Consider the following 18,369-nt stretch of genomic DNA (forward strand, 5'->3'; position numbering starts at 1 on the left):
ATGTTTCTTCTTGGTAAACACTGTACACAAGGGAAGCCGGTGTTCTAGAAATAGCCCTCATTGCATTGTATGCAAAAGATCAAGTCACTTGAAGGATTCAAGGATATAAAGTCTGGTGGTAAACAATTGTTGTTTGACTTTAGTATTGCAAGTTCTTGTGACACCCACAAATACCTTGCGTGCTAACGAGAGAATAATAACTTGGCCGTCCATGGGAGTGTTGTGTTGGAGACCATTTCTCTGAGTGGCATGACGGTGATATCCCTCTGCCTCCCACAAGGCAGTGTCAAGGAGACTGACCCTGGTCCGACTGTCCTTTGTAGTTAACGTGTGGTTTACCTGGAGGCTGTTAAGGCAGGAGTCAAGATAGGGAGGGTAAGGAGCTCCAGGTGAGCTCATAGTACTGTGTTCCCGGGATCCCTGTCTCAAGACTCAGCTCTTGAAGCTAGGCATTTATTTTTAGGGTGCTCTTGAGATTACAGAAAGTCCCTTGGCTATTTCACATATCATACCAAAGTTGGCCACTGATTTTAATATTATAACTTTACTTGTGAAAATTATCTGTGGCTTAGTATTGCTGTTAATATATTTGTTCTCTTTTTTTGTAGGTGAAACTTTATTCTAAGACTTTTTCATCAAGTTTATGAACTCAAATTACGTAGGCTCTAAATGTTACAGAAGTGCTGAAAGACTGGTAAGTAATGTAATAAATGTTAGCATTCAAAAGCTTTGATTCACTGGGCGAACGCTTGTAATCCCTGTACTTGGGAGGCTGAGAAAGGAGGACTGAAGGTCTGTTTAGGGAGTACCCGAGTTAGAATAGCACAAGGTGGGGACCGATACCCCTAGTAATCTCAAGTCAGTCTTTAATTACAAACAAGGAGCAACAAAACACATAGCTTCAGAAGTGGATTTGTATTCATTTTTATAACTTTTTGTGGTATTATGTTACAGCTCGGTCATGAGCACCGACAGTAACTCATTGGCACGGGAATTTCTGACCGATGTCAACCGGCTTTGCAATGCGGTGGTGCAGCGGGTGGAGGCCAAGGAGGAGGAAGAGGAGGAGACGCACATGGCGACCCTCGGGCAGTACCTGGTCCATGGGCGAGGATTCCTGTTACTCACCAAGCTAAATTCTACCATCGATCAGGTAGTATTTTCTATCAGTCTATCATAGTTGACTATAGATTCATAATTTTTGGGTTACATAGTTTTTAAAAGTCTCTTTGAGTAAAGTCCTATCTCTCATGCTACGTCATAAAAAAACAGCTCATTTATGGGCAAACTGTTTGGATACTCTTCAAAATGTCTGAAATATCTTAGAGTTATAAATGGTCTTTGCTCTGAAGGGTTTTCATGTACATGATTTTCATCCTACTAGCAGTGAGATTCCTATGAGTCATAGCAATCTAATATCATGATTCAGTAACAAATGAATTGGTACTTTTAATAAAGATTAAATATATTTTTTAAAGGTTTAGTTAGGGATTTTATTTAGGGAGCTTGCTAACTCTGGCATGTAAGCTAATAATTACTGAGTCCATTAGCTCATATTCCAATAGTTTTTTTTATACATTGTTGTTTTTGCTTGAAGTATGGTACAGCCACACAGTTTTGCTGTTTTCTTATTGTAGAATTAACAGAGTTTTGAAGCCAGTTGGGATTGGAGAGAAGTCTTTGTCTCACCTTTCATAGAGGAAAAAAGGAGTTCCAAAACACTCAGTAACTAAAGCTAATTGAAGCCAAGATTTATAGCTTTATTTCATTTAAAAGAAAATAGTTATTTTATGAAAGAACTCTACAATCTGCTTTCCAGGACTGATTAATGTAGTTAGTTAATATTTCAGTTACCGCAAATTAAAAAAATAATAAAGATCCTGTAGCACCAGTATGGTATTTTTAACATGTTAAGTGCTGCCTTCTTTAGATGCGCGCTTCGCCGTCATGGAATAAAATTTCTTTGCTGTGAATGCATTTTGCTATCAAATACATCATATTGCGCAGATAGAGACTTAAGATGATGCGGGCCCTGTCTTCACTGTGACCGAGGAGCCCAACACACACGCCAGGAAGCAGCTGCTCATTGTCGTCACCTGGAATCTTCCCAGAGGCTTTGCAGTGTTCATGTATTTGCATTCTTTTTCATAAAGTTTTTCATGTGATTTGTTAGATTGTGATTTGTGTGATTGGATATAATTTAATTTTATATATTTGTATGACTTCTATATGCAAACTTTAAAATCATTTAAAAATGCTTGTTATATCATTCACAGATTTTTAATTTTGATATTTTGATTAATAGGCATCTCTTTACTCCATATTTAAAAACTTTAGTGTTTTCTTTTTAATATTTTATTTATTTATTTATTTATTTATTTATTTATTTATTTTTGGTGGTACTGGGGATGGAACCCAGAGGCCTTCTACCTCCAGGCTACACTCCCAGACCTATTTTATATTTTTTTGGAAACAGGGTTTCTTAAGCCAGCTGAGGCTGGCTTCGAACCTGCGTGATCCTCCTGTCTCCGCCTCCCAAGCGCGGGAATTGCAAGCGTGCGCCACCACACCCGGCTCAAGAGCTTTTAAAATAATAACACTGTTGAGATATAATTTACACATTATACAATCTACCCTTTCAAGTGTAAAGTGTAGTCAGAGACGCGCATACCGGAGCCAACTCTGGAGCATTTTTATCACCTTGGAGAAGCCCCGCCGAGGTCTCGCTGCTGTGCTCTCTTCTAGGCCATGAAGTGTCTTACCACGTGACTGTGGTCATGCACGTCATAACAGCAAGGACAGTTTTCCTCTGGCAGTATTTGCCCATCTCTAATATTAGGTATTCCAAGTAAATATGAAGTAATGTCTTACTGTAGTTTTAATTTGCACTTCTCTGACAGCAAATGCTATTGAGTACTTTTTTGTGAGCTTATTGGCTTGCATACCTTCTTTTGCTCAAGTTATGTGCCATTTTTAAGGTCAGGTTGTTTTATTATCTAGTTGTAGTAGGTCTTTATGTATTCTGGATACTAGTCTGTTGGGTTATGAGTATTTTCTTTGCAAATATAAAGAGGCTTCTTTATCTCTTGTGTCATAAAATATAGTTAAACGTTATCAAGTGATTAAAAGTACTCCACTGGTGTCGGCAATCATATTTTCCCTAGGTGGTTTTTTTGTCCCTCCTTTCCACCTCGTCAGCGCAGTTCAGGAGGAACTCAAGCCTTTGCCTCTGTGCTTCTCATGAGCAAGAGCGCTTCTTGGGCACCCTGGGGAAGAGGGGATTCAAGCCCCACCCATCCGCTCTAGTTCTTGTGGTTTATTAATAAGTATTTAACATAACTAAACAAAGATGACTGAAATCTAATTAACATGGAGTGAGCGCACAGATGTCACTACACAGATGAGTTTTGACAGTGGTAGGATTTACACAATCACCAGGCAGGTCAGCAGGCCAGGCCTTGCTGCCGGGCCCTGTTTCTGCACATCCACAGGGAAGAATGGGCTTGGCATTTTTAAAGCGCTGGTAAAGCAGAAGTCTATACGACACAAACCATATATGGTTCAGAAGGCCTATAATCATCCTTGATAGAAAACTGGTCCTCCGCAGAAAAAGTTTGAAATTCCTGATCTAACTGAAGAAAACAACCAGCCTAATATTTGGCATCAATCAGGAAGACAGTACATACAAGAGGCGTTGAAACACTTGACGGGCTGGGGCGTAGCTTAGTGTGGAGTGTGCACTTGGTATGTACGCAGTGCGGGAATGCCTGCGCACAGGGCAGTGAGGAGGAGCTGCCAGCGCACTGCCATGGAGCAGGAGCAAACCGTCAGGACAGCGCGTGTGCAGAGCTCTTCGCGCATCGTGAGGTTTCTGCAGCTCCACTAGTACGCTGGAAGTTCACCTACTGGTGATCGAGACGGCCTGGGAGGACTCTCCAGAAATAACGAGCTGACGCTGAGCTGCTGGGCTTTGTTCTGCTTTTAGACCCCGTTAGGTTCCCTCTCCTCCCCAGTGTCCTGGTAATGGGACTGGCAGCCTCGCCCTCCCTGAAAGCCACCGTTGTTAAGGTCGCCGGGGCCCCTTCAGCTGCCATGCGCTTCCCAGCCCTCGCATCACGCAATTCAAGGACTGCTTTGACCGCTGACGCTCTCTCCCTCCTGAACGGCTCTCCTCAGTTTCTTGGGTTCTGCTGCTTTTTTGCTGGCTGCTTCTCAGCTCCCTCTCTGCAGGCTTCTGGACGCTGCGCTGCACACCATTAAGTCTTCAGACACCTTAGCTCCATCCCCGCCGGGCTCCTCCTGGCGTCTGCGTGCTCTCCCCAGAAAACCCAACACAAGCCCTGACCTCCACCCCAGTGACTCCCCAGGGTTTCATTTGTATCTTCTCCTCGAGGACGGAGGCCACCAGTGCCTTAGATTTAACGTCTCTAGAAGTGAATCCATCATCTTTAGCCCAAACCAGTGCTACTCCCACCTCTCCTGTCTCGGTGACTCTGATGCCAGCCACCTATTTGCCTAAACAGGAAACCCAGGAGCTGTCTTTAGACCCTTCCCTCCCAGATGCTGCATAGAAAACCGACTGTGCGTCTCCTCACCTCTCCTTCCACGTCCTCCAGTGTGTCTCCCCTTCTACCTCTGTTGTACCTCAGAGAGCTGTCGCCCGCTCTCACGGGCCATCGTCTGCCTGCTCCCAGCATGACGGCTCCCCTGCCCTAGTTCTGCCCAGCAGAGCCCTTCCCCAGAGGCTGGTGTGTGCAGTGAACACTCACTCGAGTGGGCATTAAATCCTTGACCACCGCGTCCCGGGGTGGTGATTGGGCAGTGAGTCCTGACCACCCGTGTCCCAGCTCCCAGGGTAAACCTCACTTCTGGTCTTCCTTCACACTTCTGATCAGGATTCCCCCTTTCCCTGAGCTCCTAAACCGACACCCGCACCACACTGGGGCGCGCTAACTCCATGCCTTCTGTTGTTCTTGTTCATGTATGTGCATTTTATGGACCAAATGAGGGGCTTCTCCAGGGCTCGGACCACTTACTCCAGCAAGGGTAAGACAGCAAGTCCAGTGGATAGAGTGTGCAGCCGATACTACTCGTTGGATTACCTTCACTAATAAGTCTTTAGCTCTCGATGTAGATTATTCATTAATAAAAGTTCCTTTTCAAAATTGTTTCCTCTGCGTTTTACATCTAACTGCATGAAGACTTACATTTTTCTAGTAATTTTGTGTTAATAGTTTGCTAATTAACAGGGCGTACATTTTCATTTTCACCTGACAAGTCTGTTTTCTCACAGGTGAGACATTCTTGCAGTGTGCATGGTGGTGATAACAGCTACTTTTGGAAATAGCAGCAGGATTGTGCTAAATACCATCAAGTAGTCTGACATTCTTCTGGCATAGGACAGGCTTATAAACTGAAAAGGATCGCAGTTCTAATTGGGCTTAAGATAGGTTATTTTGATTCTTCACTTCCCAAATGCAGCCTTTTAAGAAAAAAGGGTTTGCTGGGTCTCATGCCCTTAGACCATGAAGGACTCTTGTTTCTGATGCAGGCTCTGACGTGCAGGGAAGAGCTCCTGACTCTCCTCCTGTCGCTCCTGCCCCTGGTGTGGAAGATACCTGTTCAGGAGCAGCAGGCGACAGGTACGTGTATTTGGCGAACCACTTGCATTATCAAAATTCCACTGGTAAAAAACCTCCATTTGAAAAGCTACTTCTGCCTGAGTGGTTGACACAGCTTCAGATTTAGAACAATACGTATTAGCTGTGATTTTTCATATACTTAATGTGAAATATTCTCTAGGCAACCACGTATTCATTTCCTCCAGTATTACAAAAACCATCGTCCTTCTTCGGAGATCATTCAACTGTAATGATGCCAGAGGATAGAGAGAGAAGCAGTGCACTTACCAGTAGGTGAGAGCCCGGTGTGCTGCCTAGCCCGCGAGGAGAAGGCCGAGGAGTCTGCAGGAGGGGTCTCTGCTTAAAGACCGCATTGACTGGCGCTCTAAAAACAATTTGCGCAGTCTTGGTGTAGTTTTTATAATGCCATTTTTAAAGAATATATATGAAGTAATATTTTGTTTTAAGGCTTCAATATTTAAGAACAATAGATGATTAAATTTCTGATTTTGAAAAAGTAGATATATGTATATATACATACACAAAACACTTGGATATGTAAACCTGAAAGTGTCAGAATCTCAAGTTTATGAAAATCCTCCTGAATTATATTTTACTGACTCATTTGTATTTTTGGTAAAGTTCTGACATTGGGCTCTCTTTAGGGAATTCTGTCATAATATTGTTTTCTGCTTATCTGTTGACTCACTAACCCCCCGTATTTCCCTTTGACTGTAGATTTCAGAGCTGTGACTCTCTTAGGAACCTGACAGGTGCTCGTGGAGACAGAGCCCTTGGTGCTCATCTCGCCGGGTGGGATTGCTCAGGCTCCTTTTTATTTGTCCCTTGTCTGTTTTCCTTCTAAATGAAGCACAGATCTTTTATTTATACATTTTTATTTATTTGCTTCAAATTGCTACTATATTTTTATATATCTTATAACATATTATAACAAAGAGAAGGATCAATTTTATTATCTTCTTAGTAAGGAAGATTATTTGTTTCTCCAAGAAAGAGCCGTGCAGGGCTGACACAAGACAGCCTCTGGGCTCTAGGGACCAGGCGGGGGGGTGAGACAGCGATAGCCCTGCATGCTGCTGGGTCAGTGCATGGGGCAGACATTCAGGAAATATGTGGAAGAGTGCTTTCAGCCTCAGGCTGGGTGAACATTTGATATGAACCGTATGATTTTGGGTTAATTTTGGAAGATCATATAGTTCTTAAAGGCTATTAACTACTATTTTGAGAACATAGTACACCCTCTGTCTTAATTGTGGCACTATTGGAAGATATTATCAGAGAATCCAAAGAGCACTAAGTACCAGATCTTCTAAAGAGCCTCTTATACTGCAGTTAAAATGCAGTATCTGGCCGGGCGTGGTGGCGCACGCTTGTAATCCCCGCGCTTGGGAGGCAGAGACAGGAGGATCGCGCAGGTTCGAAGCCAGCCATGCATGCTGGCTTAGGAGACCCTGTTTCCAAATAAAAATGTAAAAATAGGTCTGGGAGTGTAGCCCAGAGGTGGAAGGGCTTCCAGGAACCCCAGTACCACCAAAAAAAAAAAAAAAAAAAAAATGCAGTATCCGGCCGGGCGCGGTGGCGCACACTTGTAATCCCCGCGCTTGGGAGGCTGGGGCGGGAAGATCACACAGGTTTGAAGCCAGCCTCAGCTACTTTGTGAGGTTTTCAGCAACTTAGTGAGACTCTGTTTCCAAATAAATTATAAAAAAAAAAAAATAGGGCCAGGGGTGTAGCCTGGAGGTAGAATGCCTCTGGGTTCCATCCCCAGTACCGCAAAAAATAAATAAAGAAAGAAGACTATATGGCTTTAAATTCAATGTATTTTCCTCCTCCTGTTTTTCGTTGTTGGTTTCCAAATCAGACTGTATCCTATGAGCTAATGCCTCGTGGCATTTAGAGCAAGAAAGGTAAGTGTGGGAGGAATGGCCTGGAGATAGGACCTAAATGAAGGCAACTCCTGGAGCGCAGAGCTGCGGACTCTGGCTAGACCCCCACGGGGGTGATGGAGGGAGGGTCGCCGCCTGCACGGGCTGAGTTTAGCAGCAAGCCGAGGAGTCCTAAGTCTTCTTTCTTCCTTTCGTTAGATTTTAACCTACCGCTGTCATCTGACATAATCCTGACCAAAGAAAAGCACTCAAGTTCACATAGGTCTACTCAGGAAAAATTATATCTGGAAGGAAGTGCCCCGGCTGGTCAGGTTTCTATGAAAGTAAATGTTTTCCATAAAAGCAGACGCCAGCGTAAAAGTACTCACCGCTATTCTGTAAGAGACGCGAGGAAGACGCAGCTCTCCACCTCGGATTCAGAGGGCAACTCAGATGAAAAAAGCGTGGCCGTGAGTAGGCACCGAAGATCCCACGCGCTGCAGCGCCTCGCGACGCCGCCGGCTGGGGCGGACCACCCTCCGGTGAAGCTCGGCCCCTCTGCAACCAGAGAGCAGGCGCCTCTGGACGTCATGGCTTTGGAGAATTCCAGGGAGATGGTTCCGAGACAGGAGTCCAGCACCGACATCTTAAGTGAGCCAGCTGCCTTGTCTATTCTCAGTAACATGAATAATTCTCCGTTCGACTTATGTCACGTTCTGTTATCCCTGTTGGAAAAGGTCTGTAAGTTCGACATTACTCTGAATCATAATTCCGCCCTGGCTGCCAGTGTCGTGCCCACACTCACTGAGTTCCTCGCGGGCTTTGGGGACTGCTGTAACGGGGGCAACGGGCTGGACGGTCAAGTGGTGTCCGCAGGTTGGACGGAGGAGCCGGTGGCGTTGGTCCAGCGGCTGCTCTTTAGAACAGTCCTGCATCTCATGTCGGTGGATATCAGTGCTGCCGAGGGGATGCCGGAAAGTCTGAGGAGAAACCTAACAGAATTGCTTAGGGCAGCTTTGAAAATTAGAATTTGCTTGGAGAAGCAACCTGACCCTTTTGCGCCTCGACCGAAGAAAACACTGCAGGAGGTCCAGGAGGGCTTCGTGTTCTCCCGGCTGCGCCACAGAGCCCTTCTCCTGCCCGAGCTTCTCGGAGGAGTTCTGCAGATCCTCATCTGCTGTCTTCAAAGTGCAGCTTCAAACCCCTTCTACTTCAGTCAGGCCATGGATTTGGTTCAAGAATTCATTCAGCACCAGGGACTGAGCCTATTTGAAGCAGCCGTTCTCCAGATGGAGTGGCTGGTGTCCAGGGCCGGCGTGCCTCCCGAGGCCGCAGAGCTCTTGCGGGCCCTCCTCAGCGGCGTGATGCGGATCATGAGCACCATCAAGAAGGTGAAGTCGGGGCAGCTCCATCACTCCGTGTGCACGAGGAAGAGACACCGGCGCTGCGAGTATTCCCACTTCCTGCACCACCACCGAGACCTTTCAGGGCTTCTGGTGTCGGCTTTCAGAAGCCAGCTTTCCACAAACCCCTTCGAAGAGACGGCGGAGGGGGCCGTCCGCTACCCCGAGCGCTGCTGCTGCCTGGCCGTGTGTGCCCACCAGTGCTTGCGCCTCCTGCAGCAGGCCTCCTTGGCCAGCACCTGCGTCCACATCCTGTCGGGCGTGCACAGCGTGGGCATCTGCTGCTGCATGGACCCCAGGTCGGTCATCGTCCCTTTGCTCCACGCTTTTAAGTTGCCGGCACTGAGAGGTTTTCAGCAGCACATACTGAATCTCCTCAACAAGCTTATATTGGATCAGTTAGGAGGAGCGGAGATATCGCAGAAAAGTAAAAAAGCAGCTTGCAACATTTGCACCGTTGACTCTGACCAGCTGGCCAAGTTCGAGCAGACGCTGCAGGGCAGCCTGTGCGGGGCCGAGCCCTCCTCAGGCCCCCCCAGTCCTTCCTCCAGGTGCCAGGGCATCCTGCCCAGCAGCGGCTCGCAGGAACCCCTGTGGAAGTGGGATGCTCTGGAGGCTTACCAGAGCTTTGTTTTTGAAGACGACAGATTACAGAATGTACAGATTGCAAATCATATTTGCCATTTAATCCAGAAAGGCAATGTCGTTGTTCAGTGGAAACTGTACCATTACATATTTAATCCTGTGCTCCAAAGAGGAGTTGAATTGGCACATCACTGTCAACACTTAAACACGACCTCAGCCCGAACTCACGTGTGTAGCCACCCCAAGCAGTGCATGCCTCAGGAAGTGCTTCAGGTTTACCTAAAAACTCTGCCTTTCCTGCTTAAATCCAGGTTGGTATAAGTGCAAATGTACATATGCAGATTTTTATATATATGCAGATATTTTCTCATTGGATGCTTTTGAATGTATGATAAAGTGTATGCATTATCACTTCTCACCCTGATATCTCCAGGTCCTTGTCAGAAGTATAACCGCATGGACTGTATTTTCCTTAGGATTTAATGTTAATTTATGAGAAAGTCCCATCCTATGTCATATTTTAGACTATTTTGAGTAGGGGTGGTTAGAGAGAAGAGGAGAGAGCAATTGAATTTAATTTCCCAATGGAAAAAAGTAAAGTGTTAGATTTATTTCTGAGGAAAAGAGACACAACACAGACACCCAAGAGCAAGAACACGTTTAACTTAACTGTTTTATGCCAAGCGTGCTGGCCCACACTTGCAATCCCAGCATTTGGGAGGCTGAGACCAGAGAATTGCAGACTTGTGGCCAGCCTCAGCTACTTAGTGAGGCTCCCTGCAACTTAATGAGACTCTGTTTCAAAATAAAGGATAAAAAATAGTGCTGGGAATGGAGCTTGGAGGTAGAGTGCCCCTGGGTTCCATCCCTAGTACCACAAACACACACAAAAAATTTACAACAAAATGTAATCATTATTATTTTGTGCATATGTGTATGGTACTGGGGATGGAACCCAGGGTCACTCTACCTTTGAGCTATACCCCCAGTTCTTTTTAGTTTTTACTTTGAAACAGGGTTTCTTCATTAAGTTATTGCATGCTGGCCTCCAGCCTGAGATCCACCTGTTTCGGCCTCCCAGGTACATAAATCACAGGCATGCACCCAGCTTGTCGTTATTGTTTTCTTATCTGGCATTTTGTGATCTATCTTAATACAACTGCCTTAAGACTAATATTGATATTAAACCACTGGCTTAAAATCATTTAAAAATTTCAGACACTTTGCCATTGTTTAAATAGAACTGACTTTGACTGAAAATTGTGTGAACTCCTTGACATATTTGTGGACAGTCTGGTTCTTTGAATAATAAGGACTGAGAATCATGAGCTGATTTATAGTAGTTGCTACTAGGATGGAACCAGTGATCTAGACACTTGGGTCTCACTTGAGACAGCCAAAAACTTGCTTTCTCCATCTATTTCTCTCGGTAGTGGTGGTGCTGGGATGGAAGGCAGGGCCTCGCACAGGCTAGGCAACTGCTCTACCACGGAGCTGCACCCCCAGCCTCCTGCAACCTCCTTTAGTTACTGTTTAGTTTACTTCTCTAGTTTACTGTTGACTCTGATCACTGCTGGGAAACGCGTGTGACGCTGAGGCCGAGAGAGCTCTCTCAAGAGGATTCCAGCTCTGCAGTCTGGTTCCTTCTTTGTGAGGTGCAGATGTAGAACACACTTCAGGTCCCGAGTGAGCCCTTAGGTAGGTGAGCAAATACTCCCTGCTCTCAGGGTGCCCTCAGGTGCGGGGTGGTTATGGCGTTTAGAATTTACATACAATTTTCCACTTGGAGAAAAATATTATATTCTGAGTTGCTTCATAATCCTTTCTTTTAAAATATTGTCAGAGGCGGGCGTGGTGGCACACATGTATTGTAATCCCGGCACTTGGGAGGCTGAGACCGGAGGATCGTGGTTCGTGGACAGCCCCAGCTGCTTAGTGAGGTCCTCTGCAACTCAGTGAGACCCTGTTTCAAAATAAAGAATAAAAAATAGGGCTGGGGGTGTAGCTCGAAGGTAGAATGCCCCTGGGTTTTATCCATCCCAGTACCACGAATATAAATAAATAAAATAAAATATTGTCAGAGCCAGAAATTTGAAAAAAGACATGAGAATAATTATAAAGTAGTATGAGGTTGTGGCCAATATCTCAGAACTTTTACCAGATAATTAATAAATCAAATCAGGTAGTATTTAGTATCTACCACATGAAGCAGTAACATATTTAAGTAGCTTATGTGACTTTTTATAAATGATGTTTCTATATGTAATTCCTTTATGTTTTTTCCTTTCTCTCACAGGGTAATAAGAGATTTGTTTTTAAGTTGTAATGGTATAAATCAAATCATTGAATTAAATTACTTAGATGGTATTCGGAGTCATTCTCTAAAGGCCTTTGAGACCCTGATAGCCAGCCTAGGGGAGCAGCAGAAGGATGCTTCGGTTCCAGGTGCTGACGGGCTGTGCCCCGCGCAGGAAGAGGCCGCGTCCTTGGATGCAGGGACTCCTTCGCACAGCCAGCGAGCTGATTCAGATGCTCCCCAGAGCCTCAGCAAATTCTACGCCAGTCTCAAAGAAGTGTATCCAAAGAAACGGAAGACTGTTCACCCAGATGTGCATATCAACACCATAAACCTCTTCCTGTGCGTGGCATTTCTGTGTGTAAGTAGAGAAGCCGAGTCGGACAGGGAGTCGGCCAACGAGTCAGAAGACACTTCCGGCTATGACAGCACGGCCAGCGAGCCCCTACGCCACACGCTGCCGCGCCTGTCCCTCGAGAGCCTCGTTCTACCTTCTCCCGAGCGAATGCGCCAGGCCGCAGACGTGTGGTCCACGTGTCGCTGGATCTACATGCTGAGCTCAGTCTTCCAGAAGCAGTTCCATAGGCTTGGTGGCTTCCGAGTGTGCCATAAATTAATATTTATGATAATACCAAAACTGTTGGGAAGTCAGGAGGAGGATCAAGGACGACGGCAGGGAGATGTGCATGTCACTGAAAGCCGAGGCTTAATCGGGACTCCGCAGCACCCAGCAGCGACGGAGGGCGAGTCGTCCTCCGTGACCGCAGGCGGTGACCGCACACCTCCAGAGCTGGGGAGCCTAACAGAGAGTGCCGGCAGGTCAGGGCGATGGGCGACTCAGCGCGTGTCCTCCACAGAGGTGGAGCAGGTCTCAGCTGCGGAGGCAAGGGCACTGACCAGTAGGGAGACCTCCCTGCAGAGCATCCGGCTTCTGGAAGCCCTTCTGGCCATCTGCCTTCATAGCGCCAGAACTGGCCAGCAAAAGATGGAGCTGGAGCTGCCTCAGCAGGTAATGCTTTGTCCTCAGTCCAGCTCGGAGTGAAGGTAAACGTCGTAGCTTAGTGCTTGGTCGTTTTGTTTTCCCCCAGCTCTTACGTTTAGAGGAGCATCTATGTCTAGGTACCCTGGAGGACCTGAGACCCCGCCCAGCTCCCACCCTCTCGCCCTCACGCCCGGCTAAGCGGTCTGCGTGCCGAGTGCCAGATGAGGAGTTCTGTGTTCAGAGTTCACACCTGCCGTGGTGCCTTGGTTGCCTCGCCCACAGCCCTGCCTTTTTATAGCTCTCGTGCACTTGCCATCACACCTTGTCTGTGCGTGTCTGTTTCTGTTGAGCTGAGAGTTTAAGCCCAGCTGACGAGCTGCAGCCGCTGCTCCATCTCTGAGGCTGGGCCCTGGCTGGTGGGGTGGCCTACCCAGGGGAAGGCCGCTCACAGCCAGGGCTGCTGGAGGTGGCTCCGGGGTGAGGACAGCCTCTGCTGCAGGGGGCTCCAGAGCATCCTGTGGGATGACTCGAGCAAGGCTTCTCCTGCAGCCACCTCCGTCTGGATCTGTGGCCCGTGCCTCCCTCACCTCCTCACATGTCTTCAGAGAGCGCCTCTCGCTAAAAAAGCAAGCTCAAGCCCTGCTGCTGCTCTTCCAGCCTGCAGCGCGCCTCGACAGGCTCAGCCTCCATGCATCCTGTCTGAAGCAGCTCAGTGCTCACGTTGCCCGCAGGGCAAGTCTGCACCCGAGCCGGGCGCGCGAGCTCCTGGGCCCCGCTCTGCTTCCCCAGCCTCCCTGCCCCTCTCTGTGCTGCATCGGCCCTGCCGAGCTGCCTCCCTCTTCCTCTGCTCCGAGCCTGTGGATTCCTCCTTGTGCTTCCCGTCCGTCTCCTACAACTCGGGACCCTTTGACAGGCCTCCCGGGCACCTTCCCTCCTTGCTGTCCTGTCTTCAGGACACTTTGTTTATGGCTCTAGAATAGCTGTGAACAGATCGTGTCTCTACCTACCTGTTCTCACGGTGGACTGGCGTTACTTAAGTTACTTTCCATCGTTTGTCCCCTGTTGTAGAGGTGGACACAAACAGCAGGAGCATCCTGCGGGCAGAGGCAGTGAGAAAAGGTTAAGATTCCTAAGGAATCTAAGTTCCTTAAGAATCAGGAGAATTCTAAGAATCGAATTTGTAAATGCTACAGATGGTTAATTGAAACTGAAGTTTGAAGGATTAATGTTTTGTGATACAACTTATGGTAATTGAAGTTTTAAAACATGATCAATGTCTTTGATAAATAGCATTATTAATTTTAATCGGATATTTGGATAAGAGCTCAAAGAAAGAAATTTTTTTTTTTGCACGTATGGTACTAGGGATTGAACCCAGGGACATTCCACCTCTGAGTTACAGCCCAGTTACTATTTTATTTTTTGTTTTGAAACAGGACCTCGCTAAGTTGCAGGGGCTGTCCTTGAATCTATAATCTTCCTCTCTCAGCCTCCCAAGCACTGGGGTTGATCACAGGCATGCGCTCCCACACCCGGCGTAGAGCTCAAAGTCTGTGTAGCCAGTGAGCCTCCATACCCGTGCAGTGAATGGGCCAGCTTCTTATTTGTCAAGTGGTTATCATTTATCCTGTCACTGTTTTTCTAAAGCATGTTCTTAATATCCTTAGTCTCTTTTTTATTACCTTAGAACTTATCTGTGGAAAATATACTGTTTGAAATGAGGGACCATCTTTCCAAGTCAAAGGTGACAGAGACAGAGTCAGCAAAGCCCTTGTTTGACGCCCTGCTCCGCGTTGCCCTGGGCAGCCACTCCGCAGATCTGGAGCCCAGCGATGCTCTGACGACTGAGAAGGTATGACTCCAGAGGACGCGCAGGGCAGCGTGGGGGGGGGCCAGGTGCCGCGAACGAGCGCAGGGCCCATCTCCACCATCGGTCAGCACACTGTGAAAACGCAGGAGAGCAGAAAGAAAGATAGGCTTTCTAAAATCTGATCTGGAAATTGCCGTGAATTACTCCTGGTAAGACAGAAATGTATGACCTGATTTGATAAACTGGGTTTATTAAATGATAATTTAGGGATGCTGAGTCATCAATCCAACCTGGTCCTGTATTATGCAGCTAGTATTTTCAGAATTCTTGACTCACTTGAAGTCAGTCAATGTGAAAATGACTAGTACTTACATAGAAAATAGCAATCTGGTTTTTAGTTATTGTTAATATTTTTTAAAGTAGCTATTTAAATTTTTTCCTGAAACTTCGTGGTGCATATTTAGTTAATTTCTCCCCACTTTCTTGTTGACTTTACTTTTGATTAATTATCATTAACCTTCATCTAACAATATGTGGGCGTTGTGTGTGTATAAATGAGTTAAAAGACAATATGGCTTGCTAGACCAAATAATTAAAAGAGAAGTTACATGTATATCATTATATATCTATGTATCATGTTTGTAATTTCTTGCCATAATATTGTATTATTATTTTCTATAACTTTAAAACTGTTTTGAAATAACTATTAATACCTTCACCTTATTACTGAATCAATTGGTTAATGTAAAGTGTTAAAATATCTATTTTGTGTTGCATTTTATTGCTGTTGCAATAAAATACTCTGACCCTTTATAAGTGAAGTATATTCTAAAGTGAAGGTATCAGTAGCATTTTTATGAGAAAAGGAAAATGTCTCACCATAGCTATTACACAGGAAGTTACCTCTGGGCCTCTTAACTTCTAAGATGCTCTATGTAGACATTCTGAAATCTTTACTCCCTTTAAAATATTGTCTTATCTTCTGTTTCTAATTTATGAAATATTTTATTTATAAAATTCTTTCAAATTTTTCTATTAACATATGTGTAAAACCAATACATATTTATTAGCATCAAATAGTGTGAAGAATAATTACACCTTATATGGTTTTCAGTTATCCTCTACTATATAACCAGAATAAAATTTTTTAAGTACAGTTATTTTTTTCAGTAAAATTGAGATATGACCTATGGTTTTATCTGCTAGAAACCCTCTTAATGTCTGAGAGGTTTTGAAAAGTTTTATGAGTGATTTTCATAATTTATGATGATTACTGATTATTAAGATTTTTTTCCTAAAGAAAATATTGACACTGTCTTTAAAATAAGCTTTGAGTAACAAACATTCTGTTATTAAAAATGAATACTAGCCAGTCGTGGTGGCACTTGCTGTCATCCCAGTGCTTGGGAGGCCAAGACAGGAGGATTACAGGTTCGCAGCCAGCCTCGGCAACTTGTGAGCCCTCTGCAACTCAGTGAGACCCTGCTTTAAAATAAAGGATAAAAAATTAGGCTGGGGGTGTAGCGCAGAGGTAGAGTGCCCCTGGGTTCAATCTCCAGTAACACACATACATTCACACACACACACACACACACACACACACACACACACACACACACACAAAAGGATTACATCTGTTGCCTTTGAATTATACTAATCTTACAGAGTCATCAGTCTGAGGAAGAATTGTCATCCCAGCCTGGAGAGTTTTCAGAAGAAGCTGATGATTCTCAGGGTTGTACTTTTAAACTTTTGGTTGAAGAAGAAGGTTATGAAGCAGACAGTGAAAGTAATTCCGAGGATGGCGAAACCCAGGATGATGGTAAAAACACCAGGGCTGCCCTTGCGGCTGGATCTGCCAGTCAGATTGTTAACTGACCGATGGTTCCTAGTGGTACTGCTTTAGGATTTGTAGTGCCTCACCAGCTCCCACGTGTGCTTTAAAACAGTGAATGCACTGAGTGTGTAAGAGCATGGGTGACAGTCTCTGCTCTCACCTACGTTCAGTGGGAGAGACACACTGCGGCGATCAGAAGTAAACAGCAGAGGGATATGAACCAGCTGGTAAACAGTGGTTGGGTGACCAGGGGAGGCCTTTCTAAAGAGGTGATGTTTACGCTGAGTTCTAAATTAAAAAGCTGTCCAACACTGGCAGTTTGTTACAAAGAAAAATAATAAAAGGAAGGCAGGCATGGTTCTGTACACCCAAGGGTGCTGCAGCAGAGTCATCTTGGTTTCCACAGCCCGGCTCGTCCTTAGATGGACCTGCAGTGCATATGGCCCTTGACTCTGGGCTTAAACTGGGCAGAACGGGAAAGAGGAGTCACTAGAGCCGATTCCTTGAAAGGCTCCATCTTTTTCATGCTGGCTTTATGTGTTCTCAGTCCTGCCAGTCTTCACCGAGTTTAATTATCTGACCCATAGTTTTCTCTTTGATGTGGAGTGAATGGGAATACCTGCTGATTTTTTTAGTCAAAGGCTGTAATGAACTCATGGTCATGGTTTGTGAAAACATCTGTTTTATGGTGGTCTCTATCAGCATAGAGGTATGGTATTGTAACGCGGTGTCCTCCTTTTTTGTGTCTGCTAGCTAAATCTCAACTTAAAGGATTCAGGTCTAGGTAGAAATTTATAAATTTCTTCACCCTGAACAGTTTTAGAAGAACACGAGAGTCTCTTGCAGAGACTTAGATCTTCCCAGCCTTACAAATGTCACATTCAGGATGACATCACCTGTTTCTCATGTACACACAAGACAAAGTTTAGGACTTCTCCATCCAGGAGCCATGCCTACTGTTTCCACGGCAACATGAGCAATGCTCAATTACCCTGTGACATAGGTATTTGGGAGTCAAAAAACTCTCAATAGTATTTTTCCAGGTGTGTTGAAGGGATGTGTTATATCTGCTTCACACAACCAAAAAATGTTGGTAAGCGTAATTTTATTGCAGATTAAAATTACTTTTAAGGGGACACATTGACTTCAAAACAACCATAAGACTTGATTATTCAGGGTACATACTTTAATCAAAAGTAATCTTGTAGGAAAAGGTTTCGTGAGCATCGTTTTATAAAATAGTATTTTTGCTATGAGGCCGTCTAAATGAAGAATAAGACTTGGGATGTTTATTCAGTGTTCAGGGTGTGAAAGATCATTTTTTTCTTTCTCCCTTACAGGGGTTGACTTCAGGCGTGAAGTGGAAGGCCTCAGTGTATCAGTCAGTCCAAATGACTTGCTGGAGAACCTCACTCAAGGAGAAATCATATATCCTGAGATTTGTATGCTGGAACTAAATTTGCTTTCTACCAGCAAAGCTAAACTTGATGTGCTTGCTCATGTATTTGAGAGTTTTTTGAAAATTATCAGGCAGAAAGAGAAGAACATTTTCCTGCTCATGCAACAGGTAGAAGATGCCTTGAATTTGATCAGTGTGTATCACCCTCATGCCCCAATTGTCCAACTCCTTATTTATAACTCAACTTGTTTGAAAATTAGCTGAGATGATTGCACATCTTCTATAATACCCAACTGTGTTTTGACCTTCAAGTGACATTCTAAAATCTTCTAATTCCATATTTCTCTAAAGTAGCATAAAAAGTTAATATTGCCAAGCTGGGCATGGTGGCACACACTTGTAATCCTAGTATTTGGGAGGCTGAGACAGGAGGATCCAGGTTTGTGGACAGCCTCAGATACTTAGTGAGACCCTTTGCAACTCAGTGAGACCCTGTTTCAAAATAAAGAATTAAAAAAAATAGGGCTGGGGGTGTATCTCGGAGGTAGAA

At 45.1% G+C, this 18,369-nt stretch overlaps 1 protein-coding gene across 1 annotated transcript in view; it reads left to right on the top strand.

Annotated features, from left to right (window-relative positions):
• Positions 1-961: 961 nt before the first annotated feature.
• The window catches only part of LYST (lysosomal trafficking regulator), a gene marked incomplete at both ends in the record, with an annotated part of 99,554 nt that continues 82,146 nt past the window's right edge, over positions 962-18,369 (top strand). Inside the window, 7 exons of the mRNA XM_080717262.1 lie at positions 962-1,153; positions 5,552-5,642; positions 7,727-9,806; positions 11,792-12,800; positions 14,461-14,625; positions 16,249-16,405; positions 17,761-17,987. Coding sequence (XP_080573388.1) covers positions 962-1,153; positions 5,552-5,642; positions 7,727-9,806; positions 11,792-12,800; positions 14,461-14,625; positions 16,249-16,405; positions 17,761-17,987 — 3,921 coding nt within the window. The remainder of the gene's footprint in view (positions 1,154-5,551; positions 5,643-7,726; positions 9,807-11,791; positions 12,801-14,460; positions 14,626-16,248; positions 16,406-17,760; positions 17,988-18,369) is intronic.

The sequence above is a fragment of the Muscardinus avellanarius genome (assembly GCF_963383645.1).
Source record: "Muscardinus avellanarius genome assembly, chromosome: 20".
Lineage (NCBI taxonomy): Eukaryota > Metazoa > Chordata > Mammalia > Rodentia > Gliridae > Muscardinus > Muscardinus avellanarius.